This window comes from Emys orbicularis, chromosome 1 (assembly GCF_028017835.1).
Source record: "Emys orbicularis isolate rEmyOrb1 chromosome 1, rEmyOrb1.hap1, whole genome shotgun sequence".
Lineage (NCBI taxonomy): Eukaryota > Metazoa > Chordata > Testudines > Emydidae > Emys > Emys orbicularis.
The window spans coordinates 173,503,609-173,518,346 of NC_088683.1; the positions used below are offsets into that span (position 1 = coordinate 173,503,609).

Consider the following 14,738-nt stretch of genomic DNA (forward strand, 5'->3'; position numbering starts at 1 on the left):
TCCAACACAGTTGAACCGGTGCCAAATACAGAAGTAACATACCCCTCTTTCTACTTGAGATTCCCCTGTCTATGCACCCAAGGATCACAATGGCCCTTTTGGCCACAGTGTCACACTGGGAGCTCATGTTGAGCTGATTATCCATCGGGACTCCCCCAAGCCCTTTTCAGCTTCTGCTTCCCAGGATAGAGTCTTCCAAACTACACTTTACACTTGGTTGTAATAAAATCCCATTTTACCAAACAATCTAAATCACTTTGTATGAGAGACCCATGCTCTTTACTGTTCATAAACAATATGAAGATTGGGGAAGTGGTAAACTTTATCATAGTGATTTCTTTCTTCTTCCAGGTCATAGAAACAAGAAACTCCACACTATAAACATGTGCTTGATGATGATTCCCTGCTTAAAGTTACATTTTGAGACCTATCAGTTAGCCACTTTTTAATCCGCAACATGTGCTGTGTTGATTTTGTATCATTCTAGTTTCTTAATCAAAATGTTGTGCGATACCAAGTCAAATGCCTTACAAAAGTCTATTACATCAACACTATTACCTTTATCAACCAAACTTGTAATCTCATTTAAAAAAAATCTGATTATTTTGACAAAATGTGTTTGTCCCATAAAACCGTGTTGATTAATATCAGCGATATTATCCTCCTTTAATTCTTTATTAAGCAAGTTTCCGCTTAGCCATTATTTTGCCTGAGCTCACTGGCTGGTTGACAGGACTATAATTACTTGTCCCATGTACCCTTTTTAATTATCGCCACAATATTTGCTTTCTTCCAGTCCTTTGAAACTTCCCCTTTGTCCCAAGACTTATTAACAATCAACATGAATACTCTGGCGAGCTCCTCTTCTTCCACAGTGTGGAACACCCCTTTGAGAGCAGGCTTGGGGGCAGGATTGCGGGTGGGAGGGAATACATTGCTGCGCAGCCTGTGTTTCCTGTCCCTTACGCAGGAGTAGGCTAACCAGTGAATGATACGGCCCAGAACCATTGCTTTTATGTAAAGGCAAGCACATTCACATGCTACTCTTCCTTTTGCTGTGCTACTGCTGCAGTTTCTTTTTCCCGCCTTCTCAAAGCTTGGTTTGAGGTCTTTGTTCTTGTTTTGTGTAGCTAATCGCTTCTGTGCACCTGAGACAGCACGAAACGGAAAGGACCTGAATAATAGCCTTGTCATGTAATGCATTCTCTGGAACAGCTGAATTATGTAAGAATATATTTCATGGGTTTTAAATTTACCAGTGCACAAAACAGAAAGCACTAAATGAAATGCTTGTGGAGAAGAATGAATGAGGTCATCTATTAAATTTTTCATCTACTGCATCTGGTTAAGCCCCGGGGTGTCCTGAGCAATATAAATCTGAGAGCTCAGAGCTTCAGAATCTGAAGGAAATGGAAGAGGAGAGAGTCATGTGCTAGATATACAAAGAGCTGTACAAAGAAATAATATACAGTTGATTCTGAATCCACATCGGGGCTTTACAAACCACTTGCATTCAGAGTTCATGTGTCTAAAAGGGCCCATATTATAGCAGGATGGATTCAGAGCAAGGACAAAAAGATGCATGATGAAATTTGGTGTGACTAGAGAAAGGATCAAAAGAATTTTGGTTTATAAACCCATAAATCATACCAGTTAAACCAAAAAACACCCCATCTTGGGTTATCTAGTGCTCCCGCCCTGCTACTGCCGTGTTAGGGTCAGGTCCTCAGCTAGTGTAAATTGGCATAGATCTCTTAGAGCTCAACAGAGCCATGCTGACTCACACAAGCTGAGGATATGGTCCTTGTTCTGTACAGCACAATTGCTCATTTTTAGTCCAGTCATGTTTTTAATGTCGCAAGTGATGGGGCTTCTAGCTTTTTCCTTGGAAGACTATTTGACAGCCTAATACATCTTGCTGCTAGGAAGACTTGCTTTAGTCTGCCTAATCAATCTCTCTTTTGTTTAATTTTATTTATCACCCCTAATTATACCCTTGTTAGTACTTTACTTTCCAGCCTGTGTTTTGGTTTTGTTCTTTCACCCTCCAATGATGATAGCACACAGGATGCAGAGCAGGGAGAAAAATACTCTCCACATTTTCCAATATCTATTGGTTCCTATTACATTCGGATAATGAAATGATACCTCCTATAAGTATTTTTAACTATAGGGAGCTCAGTTATTCTGATGCTGGGTTCAGTGGACAAACCTAAGTAAAGTAGACCTGGCTCAGGAAAGTGAACAAAACAGAGCAGGGGAAGTTGGCACTTAAGCAGACTGCAGATTAGATACCTCCTTGGCTATGCTGAGTAGGCAGGCCTTTTAATGGCTCTTAGCAACGCCCCTGCTTTGACCCTCCTCATATGTGAGGAAAATCAAATCAATACACTGTTCTTCAAATCAGGATGCAGCAGCAGCAGCAGGGTATCACAGCAGTCTTCATCTCTTCTTAAATTTCTCAGTGCTTTTCCATTCGATGGTCTCTGGATTTCCAAACCTCACACCCCAATTGCATCTCTCAAAGGATCTCTTGAGTTCCCATGTATAGTCTTCTTGTTATTAGCAAGTATTATGTAGGCAAATTTAAAGTACTTCTGGATTTGCTGGCAGTGATGACACTGATCTGAAACTCTATTAGAATCTCTTTGTTGCTATAGCAGAAATCTCACTGGCAGTCTATTTTAATTTAAACTGTCATTTGATTTTTGCTGTTGTTTGGCTGTGGAAAAATGATTTTTTTTTTAATTTTTGCCCTTTCAAAACAATTAAAGCCAATGCCTGCTTTTGTTTTGATTTTTGGTAGTCGATCTGCATTGACGTATAAATTGGGCTGGTGTATATACTTAAATCCGTGTTATCAGAATCCTATAAATAAACAATTGGTATTTTTGTTCCAGAGATGGCTAACAGAGGACCGAGCTATGGTTTAAGCCGAGAAGTGCAGGAAAAGATTGAACAGAAATATGACGTGGAATTAGAGAACAAGCTAGTGGACTGGATTATTATACAGAGTGGTGAAAAGATAGAGCATCCACCTCCTGGAAGGCAAAATTTTCAGAAATGGCTAATGGATGGAACAGTAAGTGTTGATCTAATTTCATATAAGCATTATTTATATGTGTACAATGAATCTTAGTCTATTAACATCTATACCCTAACTGTATTTTCATCTGCATTGGCCTGAGGTCATGGGTTATTTTCGAGTATATACTAGTATTGACTGTACTATTACTGGTTTCCTTCTGATCAGGAAATTTTTGCTATTTCAGAATAATTTTTCTGCCAGTGTATTGGGATATGTATGTTAGGTTTGACTCATTTCTTCACTATAATTTCTCATAGAGTAACAAGAGACTTGCTTTTACAATCAGGTTTGTACTTTTCTGCTAAGAAAATAAAAGTGTTGCTATTTGAGCATGTAATACACACAGACTTTGGTGCATTTGATTATGTCCTAGTGTTTTCTCCTTGGGAATAATTCTAGAGCTATTATGTTGTATTCAATTGGTTTAATAAATAAACACGCAAATGCTGCTGTTTGCACTGGGCAGTAAGACTTGGCTACTGGCTAATTATTGAATCTCTGCCAATGGTGCTTTAACAATATTTCAATTGATAGTGCTTTGTTTTCCTTTTTTCTCCCACTACTGTCAATTGTTACATAACCTCTAGTAAATGATTGTTTTATTTCTTGCAGTAGATCAGTGCATATTTGATCAGGTTATCGGTCTCATTTAAGAAAACCTTTAATGGCACTTTAATACACTCAGATTGATACCAGTGGTGGTTTTCTATATTTTTTTTTTTTTTTTTTTTAAAGAAATGATTTATCTGAGAGATTCTACCCATGTCGCGCTTCACACAGCATAATCCAACGCACAGAAATTACCTTCTGCTTTAGTGATCTTGAACTAATTGATTTTTTTAAACTTCTGTTTCTATTTTTATCTCTTAGCTGTTGTGCAAGTTAATAAACAGTTTACATCCAAAGGGAAAAGAACCCATTCCAAAGATCTCTGAATCAAAAATGGCTTTCAAGCAGATGGAACAAATTTCTCAATTCTTAAAAGCTGCTGAAATCTATGGAGTAAGAACAACAGATATTTTCCAGACAGTGGATTTATGGGAAGGTAAAAATAATAATGATATTGAAAATGAGCTCACAGTCTTCATTCTGCTCTGCTTTGATCTCCACTAACGGTGCATTTTTGTCTAAGGAAAAAATCTCTAATGTAATTATCTTTTGCTTCTGTTTGCTTTACCTCATTACCATTCTCTTCTGGTGGTGCACTATCTCCTCCGAGGGATTCATATTACCCTAAGGACATAATGGAATCTTTTCAAGTTAATGTGTTACCCAAAAGCCATCACTGTGACAGGCATAAACGTAATAAAACAAATGTTTCCCCATGCCGCTTATTTCCAAGCAAACAGCCCCTAATAACAAATATGAAAAACTCTATTTTCCTATGACAAGCCTTTATTGACTGTTCCAAATTAAAAGTGAGGCTTAAATTTTAGCTGTAAAATTGAGTCACAAAAATCACTACCCCAAACAGGGAAATATATACATGGACTTTTCAGTCTGTGTGAAGTCTTTTATATTAATCATGACTAGCTAAAAACAAAAATCACAGTTGACATACTGGAGGGTTAGGTTTCCAGAGTTGGCAGCCCAACGTTTTTCACCAGCATTAAAGTCTCTTTAAAAAGATCACCATGGAAACATTCAGCTAAAACCTGAGAACGCCCCCGTGAGTTTGCAATAGCTCAGGTCTGTGACGATTTATGCCATTCCACATAGGAACTAGAAGTGGTCTATATTATTTTCCCATGAACCTAAGGTTCTTTTTCTGCCTTTTTACCTCCTATGTGGTGATCCATCACTTTCTAGTGCTCCTGCCATGTGGTCTGGGGCCTCGCTAATGCCACATGGTAGAGCATAGTGCAAGGGCTCAGAGTAGAGATGGTCTCAGCGTCAGTGAAGACAGGAGTTGAGATTTAGGGGGAGGGGGTCAAAGGGAGCTACAGAGGGAACAAAACAATGGATGGGGGAAATGATCTGTTGTAGACGGTCACTCAGTGGAATAAGGGAGGAGGCTGCATGGAGGACACGACTGCTGGGTTGTTCCTTACAGTTTGTTCTCCGGTGTTTTGTCTAATCTAGGGTATATCTTCATTGCACAGTTCACCTGGGCTCTTACCCACGTTTTAGCCCAATCTCTCCCCTACACACACAAAAACCTGTGCATCCCGGGATTGGATGTGCTTTGAGGCTCCGCCAGGGGTAGTGTGGGTTAGAGCCTGAGCTCTGCTTTCACTCAGACTGGAACCCACCCACTTTGCAGTGAGGATGCAGACAAAATCACTTGCATGCTGATAATCCTCCACTGCCTTCCCACAATCCCCCCCCCCCCCCCCGCCCATGCTCCCAAACGACAGATAAATTCTCATGCAATTGACACAATTGACTGGGAAAGAATCCTAGAGCGTCTCAGCACAGCAAACCATGGGATATGCCCCACAACACGTACAGGCGAGAGTGGACACAGTGGCGACACAGAAATGCAGGTATGGCTTTGCTGTGGGAATGCTCACACCTGGGCTAGGCTAAGCCAGGTGCTCAGACTCAGGTGCCGGTCACCTGGGTTAACTGTGCATCGAGGATGTACTCATTTTAAATGACTGAAGTAAATGACCTTCCTCTTGCCCTGGAAAAAGATTCCACAGTCTAGTAAGCAAGGGAAGTTTATTGTGTGTATTCTTGCTCAATCTGTTTTCAGTATTAGCCCACTTCGGATGTTGTTTTGGTAGCATTTCGTGTCCAGTAGTGAGTTAACTCTATGCACATAAAATTGGACCATCTTGGTTTTTACTAAGAAAAGGACTTCAGTTGTAGGGAATAGTTCAGAAAGATAATCAATCTCCCCTCTCTTTGCTTTTCTTTTGCACTAATTACTTTCTCCCAAGATTTTGGTTATTTATTTATTTATTTATTTATTTTATTTCATGCATGACAGTGTGGATTTAGCTGTGTTGGATGAAGCCAAACCTAGCGTGGGCAGGTACAACGCAAGCTTTCCTCATGCAGCAATTGCAGCCATCTCAACCCTCTTCTGCAGCCTCCATGTTCCTGTCCTAGCACCCTCACAGTTCTTCCAGTGCATCTTAGGCCTGAAATGAAATGCCCATTGTTGTCCCAGTCTTGGTCCCTACATAATTTCTCCCCCTTCGCCATAGTTGGGACTTCAGTCACCCCTGTTGTTTCACTGTTGAGGCTCTTGATTGGGAAGAGTTAGAAAATTGAAATTCAGCGGACGGAGGAGTTGAGTGTGTGTGTGTGTGTGTGTGAAGTCTAACATTCACTTCCTATTTGTATCCCCTCACATACCAGAAAAGATTCCCAGGTTGTCCTCTGCAATAGGAGTGTGAACCCTATTGTCTGTTGGGAGGGATCTATGCTCTGAGTTGTCTAAACTAAAGACACAGGCGGATGGCCAGATAAACAGCCCCTTTTGCCATTAACATTTTCCCAACAGCTTTTGCTGCAAGGCTCTTGGTAACCAAGAGCCAAAAATACCCCCTCCCCCCCCACAGACACTGCTTGGTAGGCTGTCTCAAACACAGTAGACCAGCCGGCACCCGTCTTCACCACTGTGGCTCCTTCACCCAGGGCTGCTTCAAGCAAGGTGAAGCCTTGCTTTCCCACTAGTACTTTTCTTACTTGCATGTGTTGGGCCAGGAAGCTTTTCTGCACTATGTTCCCAAACATCCTGATTAACCTACGTGGTCCCTTTCAGTGCATTCCCCTAGTATATCTCTGGGTAGCTTAAATCAGTAATAAGCCAATCTCAAAGAGTTCAGAGATGCAGCTTTGGATCTTTATCTACATTTTTGAGGACTCAGGTTCAGTGATCCCCTCCAAAATAGTCCCTCTCTCCCTGAGGTTGATCCCACAGGTCCCATAGAAACACTTGGCGTGAAGGCCCAGGGACGTCTGGATAGGTTTGTCTCAAGGAGAATGGACTCCTTCCAACAGCTCCTCTTCAGGACAAATTAGAGGCCCTCCTCCTAGCACTGGTAGTGCCCAGCTTTTCTGCTAGGCCAGGCTGTCCCATAGATATCAGCGAGCATTGCACAAGGGCATTTCAGGTTGAGAAGAAAAGGCAGCCGGGGCATAGAAAAGATGCTGCCAGTGGTATTTATCATGATTCAGGAAAGGCAAAAGAAAGTGGGGGGAGACAGGTAAGACCCCGTTGTGGAGTCTCAAGTGTGGTGTGGGGCCTAAGAGAGATCTTTAACTAAACTTTTCTGCATCTTAAAGTCTTGAGTTGTTGAGTTTGGCTTGAGGGAAGGTTGAGAATGCAGAATGACTTGCATTTTGGGTGTGATCAGGTCTTATTTTGACTTGTTTTTCCATCCCAAATATACATCTTCCCACATCTTTCTTCACTATGATGCTCCAGTCTGACTGTCAGATGGCAAGAGATGCCCATCATTCCTCTGTGGTGTGGCCTCCTGCTTTCATCCTTCTCAGCCTTTCCTAAACTATTTGTATCCTTTTGTATTTGCCCTCTTTCCACAGCGATGTTCAGTCTCCACACAGAATTACTGTCTTCGCTCGCATCCCCTGTGTTTTCCATCAGGCTTCACACACTCGTCGGGGAGGTAGCTCAGAGCCCAGTCTTTGCTGCTGCTTTGTTTCATTATGTGATAATCATCCCTAACTCCATCTGTTTCTCCAGTGTCGCTTCTCCTACTCCCCACTGCCAGTTAAGGCACAGCTTTGGTGGCAGCCTGCTGAAGCGGAATGCTAGATGCAGGGGAGGCTACAGATGGCTCAGGCAGGCTCATCATGACGTTTTGCTACCGGTCTTTTGTTTTCAAAATTGCCATCATCATCCAGCTCATTCAGTTTCAGCTCTTCTTCCCATCCCGGGTCCTCTGCTCCAACCACTGTGGTGCTTGCTCTAGGGGAGGTGTCACATGGGCAACATTATACTTAGCAGCTGCTACGGCATATGGTACATCTGCTACCTTAGGGGGCCCATAATGCTAAAACCTCACTCCATGCTCTCTGTGTGCGTATGTTATATCAGCCTCTCAGACTGCCCTATATTAAGCAAGGAGCAAAGTTGCTTCAGTTCGTGGTTAAGGTAGTCACTGGCTGGCAATTATTTTATGAGAAAATTAGCCCTTGTGAATAAAATTCCTGGAACCCTGCACGGATACAAAAACTTGAATCCGCATCCGATCTGCATCTGCAATAATTAACTTGTATCCGACCCGCGATCTGCACTGCACCTTTTATATATATCCGCGTCTGCACCCGCACCAGCATCCTATCTTATTGTTAGAGCCCTGTGCGGATACAAACATTTGAATCCACATAAGAACAGCCCTACTTGGTCAGACCAATGGTCCATCTATCTCAGGCTAGGTCTACACTACCCGCCTAAATCGGCGGGTAGAAATCGATCTCTTGGGGATCGACTTATCGCGTCTCGTCAGGACGCGACAATCGATCCCCGAATCGACGCGCTTACTCCACCAGCGGAGGTGGGAGTAAGCGCCGTCGACTGGGAGCCGCGGCAGTCGGTTTTGCCGCCGTCCTCACAACAGGGTAAGTCGGATCTGATACGTCGAATTCAGCTACGCTATTCGCGTAGCTGAATTTGCGTATCTTAAATCCCCCCCCTGTAGTGAGGATGTAGCCTCAGTATCCTATCTCCCGACAGTGGCAATGCCAGGTGCTTCAGAGGGAATGAACGGAAAAGGCAATCATTGAGTGATCCATCCCCTGTCACTCACTCCCAGCTTCTGGCATCAAATCCTTAATGCACAAAAATAGTGAACAATACAACCTCATCTGCAAATGCAGATATCTGTGGATTTGCAGGACTTTAAAAATTCAAATCAACTTAAATGGGCAATATTATGGGAAATTTCAACACAGTTGGAAGCTGCTAAATATGTTGAGTTTAGGAACCTTACTCATCACAAACAGTCCAAGTGCTTTGTGTCTGAAGGTTTGTGTACATCATATCCCTTAATTTAATCTGTGTGTTGCCAGGGAAATGTACAATATAAATGTGTAAAACAGGAGGCTTGACTTCCCAGACACACAGTCTGCCTTGGAATGGCTTCCTTAGCAGTGGTTGGTTGGAAATAGGTATAGTTTAGCAATCTTTTTTCATCATATCTATTACAAAACATCATGTATCTAGCATCATAAATTTTCAGGTGTAGATTAAACCATACATTCCCCATTCTGAAGAGCTTACAATCAAAGACAGACAAGGCCTAACATTGTCATTCAGGAAAGAGGCTGTAGGGAAGAACTGGGGCAGAGAAGAAGGTAGGAAGGAATCATAATAGAAATGGGATGTGAGGAGGAGAAAAGAGAGGACACACGGGGAAAGATTTTTCAATGTGGGTAAATCTGCTATATGATGTCTGTGATTTTTTTTAAATGAAATGAAAAAAGGTTTTTTGTTTTATTTTGTTTTCACAGCATTTTTCATTTTTTAGAGGGACGGGGGCAGAACTTTAAAATGCTGACTAAAAGGGAAAACTGTTTGTTGAAGAACCATTTTTTTGTTAAAAAATGTGTTGATGAAAAAACATCAAGCAGCTGGAATGCTGAGCTCTGTTGAAAAAACTGGCCTTTGATTTGGTGCCTAAGTAGGTGCCTGAGCGCTCTTGAAAATCTGGCCCTTGGTGGACAGGGAGTGGGAGGCTGTTCCAGGTGCAGGGGAGTCATGGGAGAAAGTGGGAACATGACAGAGATGAAGGGGGAGAACTAAGTCAAGAATAACACTGGGAGTAGGACAGCGAGGAAGATGAAGGAAGGTAGACATGAGGTGACACAGAGTTATGAAAGTGAAAACAAGGAGCGTGAATTTGATAGCACAATATAAGGAGCTGTTAAAGGGATTCACAGAATTAGTGGATGGGTACTTGGGCAAAAATTGGTGAGAATCAAGGGCATAGTAGCTCCTAAGGGATTGGAATATGCTCTTTTAGCAGAGGGTTCTTGCCCAGAAATCACCAGGCTCTTCAGAAAGCTGAGTAAGCATCATTATCCCCATTTTACAGTTGGGGAAACTGAGGCTTTTTTACACAGTGCATTAGTCTGCACCAGAAGGGTGTGAACTATAGTGTGTACTAATGTGTCACATGCTAACTGGTGCTATGATAATAAACATTGTAATAATAGAGCACAATGCAGTTGTCAATGCCATTGTGTCTGCTAGGCACATGTCTATTATTGAATGGTTCCTGATTTCTTACTCACAACCTTTTGTATTAAGTGATATCTCAGAAGTTCCTGCACCCAGCTAATGTTTCTGTGCTTGAGCAATCTCCCTTGAAGCAGGGATGGGCTTTTATAATGGAACCTGCCTCTTAAAGGCACACAGAGCTTTAAACTCTTATCTGTTACTCTGAAAGCTCTCTCTCTCTACGTGCTCCCTCCTGAACTACTGTATCAAAATAAATATGGGACTGGGAGCCAGGCACTCCTGAATGCTAATCTTTGCTTTATACTCCTCTCATGGTCTTCAACAAATCAGTCAACATCTCTGCCTCAGTTTCACCATCTGTAAAACAGGGATAATTATGCTCACCAGTGGCATTGAAGGGTTTAATTAATATGTTGGATGGAAACCTCTGTGAAGATGCTAAATGATGGTGGGAAAACAGTGTTGCTGTCCTGAGATCATCTACTTCATATACAGATTTTTTAAATGATTTTCAATGTCTGGCTTTTTAGGGAAGGACATGGCTGCCGTGCAGAGAACTCTAATGTCTTTAGGCAGCTTGGCTGTCACCAAGGACGATGGATGTTACAGAGGGGATCCCTCCTGGTTTCACAGGTGAAGTGCCAAGCAAAACCTCCCACAGCTAAGTGCTGTTGGATGGTGGTAATACTGTCTGCCTTTAGGAAACTAACTGGGGACTGAACAGTCTTCCCAATATGTCCTGGAAATTTTTCACAGTCCTGAGTTAGGTATCTAGGTCCTCTTAAGTTTTAGGAGTACACCAGGTCTCAGACTAGTCCTTAATTGAATTAAGCTGAAGTGAATAAAGCCTGGTTTAACCTGAAATAAGAGTGTCCACATAGGGATTTGCACAGTTTTAAAAACTCATTTAAGTTAAACTGGTTAAACTTTCATATGTAGACAAAGGGATAGATATTCAAGGTCTGATTTTCTCTCACTCTCCTGTGCTGATAATTCCTTAGAAGTCAATGGGCCTGATTCTTTATTGCCTTGCACTTTGTATAGTCATTTATGTCAGTGCAAAATAGGAGTAAAATGCTACCAGGTCAGCATGGTGGCTTTTTACACTCAGTTTGCACTGGAGTGAAGTGCAAGGTAATAGAGAATCAGGCCTAATGGAGCTGAACGAAAATAAAACCTTGGTGACAGCATAAGCAGCCTCTCATATATTCCTCATATTTCAATCAAGCACCCTGAATGAAAAGCAGCACTAGATCTTGCTATCTATCTGACCACTTAATGCCAAACGCAGCACACCTAGCCCATGGAAGTGCATATGATGGTAGGAATAATGCTAAACAATATAAACTGTAGCTGTACTCAGCTGTTATTAACATGCCTGGATCCCCTTTGATGTCTTCTATCTCATTCAGTTTTGCCTGTCTTTATTAATAATCAACTTTCTGTAGCCAATGAACAAACTATCCAGAGATACCTGCCTGACATGATTAATAAAAGAGGAATCAAAATAAAAGGTGGAATTGGTTCCCATGGTTTTAATTAAAATAAAACAAGGAGCAAATGAATCTCTGATAGAATTAAGTGCTGGGAAAATTTATAAAAATAGGGAGGGGAGAAATCCGCTGAAGGCATTGTAGATAGTTAGCTTGCCTTTCTTTCTGGAAAAGAAATCGAGAGAAAATGAAAATATGGCTGCTTTTTCAATAGGTCTAGGCTAGGCTTGCATCCCTCCTAGAAGAGCAATGTTTTGTGGGAAGAGAGTCCATTGTCTGATTTCTGTTAATTGTTAACTAAGTGATAGGAGGGTGCCCAGAGTCTATGGCAGGAACTCATGAGCCCATTTATAATTGTAAATAAATGAAAACGAACAATGGCCATCCATCCTGAAAAATCACAGGACATGGCTGATTTTTACCTAGATCTTTTCCACCTTTCTGCAAGGTTCTGTGGCCTGCAATGTGCAGGAGGTCAATAAGACTAGATGATCACAATGGTCCCTTCTGACCTTAAAGTAGGGTGACCAGATGTCCCGATTTTATAGGGACAGTCCTGATTTTTGGGTCTTTTTCTTATATAGGCTCCTATTACCCCCGACCCCCTGTCCCGATTTTTCACACTTGCTGTCTGGTCACCCTACCTTAAAGTCTATGAGTCTCGTGGGAAATTGGGGCTGCCTCCTGCAATATGCCTAGCACCGTGAGCCAAATCCAGCCAAACAGTTGATCATGTACATACAAGCATTGCGGGTCATAGTGCTCAGCCCCTTCAAGGATCCAGCCCTTGGAGAGCCCTGAACTGATTCTAAACACTGCAGCCTCCTGGCGGAGGATTTTGATATGACAGCGTGCTTGTGGTTGTGGTCACACATTAAAATAGGATGATGCAACATTGTAGGGTGAATAGAAGCAGGTGGGTTCCCTGCCTGGGTGAGATCATGGTTTTGCTTGTGCAGGCCAGCCTCAATTTGTGACATTGTTCTGTCTTCCGTGGCCTATATGGCTGTATGTCAGCTAGTATCATTTCAAGCCCTTTCTGTCCCTTTTTTTAATGACTTTTTCCCCCCAGTTACATAAGCGAGGAACCCATCTAAGCTGACTGCATATTTAAATTACCCACAACCTGAGATCTAACAGCAGAGCCTAAGCCTTAATGCCTTTGTCATAACGGCCGCTGTTGGGAGAGACAGACATCTTTGGGTTCCACTGAAATACATTCACCTAAAGCGCTTTGGGGGCAGGGGAAGGCTAAAAGACAGGGACTGTCATTACTGCAAGGGTTTGTCTAGTGGGAATGGGGAATCGGGACTCCTGGGTTCTAGTCCTTAGAGCTGCCATTAACTCATTCTGTGAACTTCAGCCAATCACTTAATTTCTCTGTCACAGCTGCCCTATCTCTAAAATAGGTATAATTGCTGCATTCAAAGTAATGGAGCCAAATTTTGCTGTCACTTACGTGGGTATAACTCAGGAATAGCTCCATTGACTTACATGGAATGTCTTCCAATTTACACTGGAGCTGTAGCTGGATACCAAAGTGTGTTCCATCACAGAAACCGGCTCATTGATCATCCTCTGTGGCCAGGACACTGTTGCTAGCTGCTTCTGGATGCCATAGCCTTACACAACTTAACCTTCTCATGACTGTGTCATACATCATAATACAAGTATTTTACCTCCCAGGGTGTTGTGGGTGTCAGCATATTTGTACGCACTTGGGGAGTCTAGAATGAATGGCACAAAAGAGGTGCAAAGTGTTGTTATGGTCTTGGCTGACATGTACATCACGGTGTGCAATGCAAAAAAGCAGTTAGGCTGCCAGTGTTGTGTAGCCCATGGGATGCTGAAATAAAGAATAAAGTATTGCAGTGCAGAGAGAACACTTGTGAAGCGTCAATTTCAGAGCCCTGAAGCCTTTTAAAATCATGTGGGCATAATCGGATTGATCCTACATTGCTTTTGTGTCTGGACAGGAAAGCACAGCAGAATCGGCGAGGGTTTTCAGAAGAGCAGCTTCGTCGGGGACAGAATGTCATAGGCCTTCAGATGGGTAGCAACAAAGGTGCATCGCAGTCCGGCATGACAGGCTATGGGATGCCAAGGCAGATTATGTAAATGTCTGTCTGTCAAGAACACGCATTCGATGGCATGATCTGATTACAAACACATAGCTAGCTCCCTTTTAGCCGAAAACATGGTTTTTAATAGTTTGCCCTTTTTAGGATTTTTTTTTCTTTCAGCTGCAACTTTTTGACTAAGAACATGGATGTGTTTTGCGTGCCAATTCACCCTGTGCACTGCTGCCCCCTACTGTTCACTTCTGAACTATGCAAAGACTCTGGTTTTCTGTATTTATTTATTTGCGAATTGTTACCTTCGGCATTTGTGTCTTACAAAACTCAATCTTGTATCTCAACAAGTAACCTCATCCTTCAGATCAGTGACAATATTGTTTAATCTTCTAAAAATAAAGACATTTAAAAAAATCCATTTAGACTGAATCTTTAAAGCCCACAACTCCCAACACAAGTTGCCTGTGGAGTGAGGTTACATGAACCCCTCTGCCATGTGTGGCACATTGGTGCCAGGAACCCCCAGGAGAGAGCTGGGTAGTTGACCAGCTCCTCTATCTCTTCCCAGTGCAACATGCAGTAAGTGCTTGCTGGAAACTGCATGTGCACAGAATGGCATTCCCCACAATACTGCTGCTGCATCTGTGACCCTGCTTCTCCATGTCCAAGTTACTTCTGAAGCTTCAACCAGGGGTGTACTCGAAGCTACAGCCAAATTCAGCTCCTGAAGTAAGGTGGTGGGATTGCAATGGAGCTGCACAAGGGCTGAATTTTGGCTTGTAATGTCAATGGTCTGACAAATGCTAGAAGTCTGTTGTGAATTGAATTCTTTCCCACACCTCTCCAGTGACAAAACCAATTAGTTCCAGTTAATGGAATGCACTGAGGGTCCAAGATAGGTGTACCTTAGAGTAGTAAGTAAC

The 14,738-nt window shown here is 42.3% G+C and overlaps 1 protein-coding gene across 1 annotated transcript; it reads left to right on the top strand.

Moving 5' to 3' along the window:
• Positions 1–2,328: 2,328 nt before the first annotated feature.
• TAGLN3 (transgelin 3) lies at positions 2,329–13,858 on the top strand. The gene is made up of 5 exons (XM_065419318.1): positions 2,329–2,482; positions 2,901–3,082; positions 3,959–4,133; positions 10,778–10,880; positions 13,717–13,858. The coding sequence occupies exons 1-5, from the start codon at positions 2,329–2,331 to the stop codon at positions 13,856–13,858; spliced, it is 756 nt and encodes a 251-aa protein (XP_065275390.1).
• Positions 13,859–14,738: the final 880 nt, after the last annotated feature.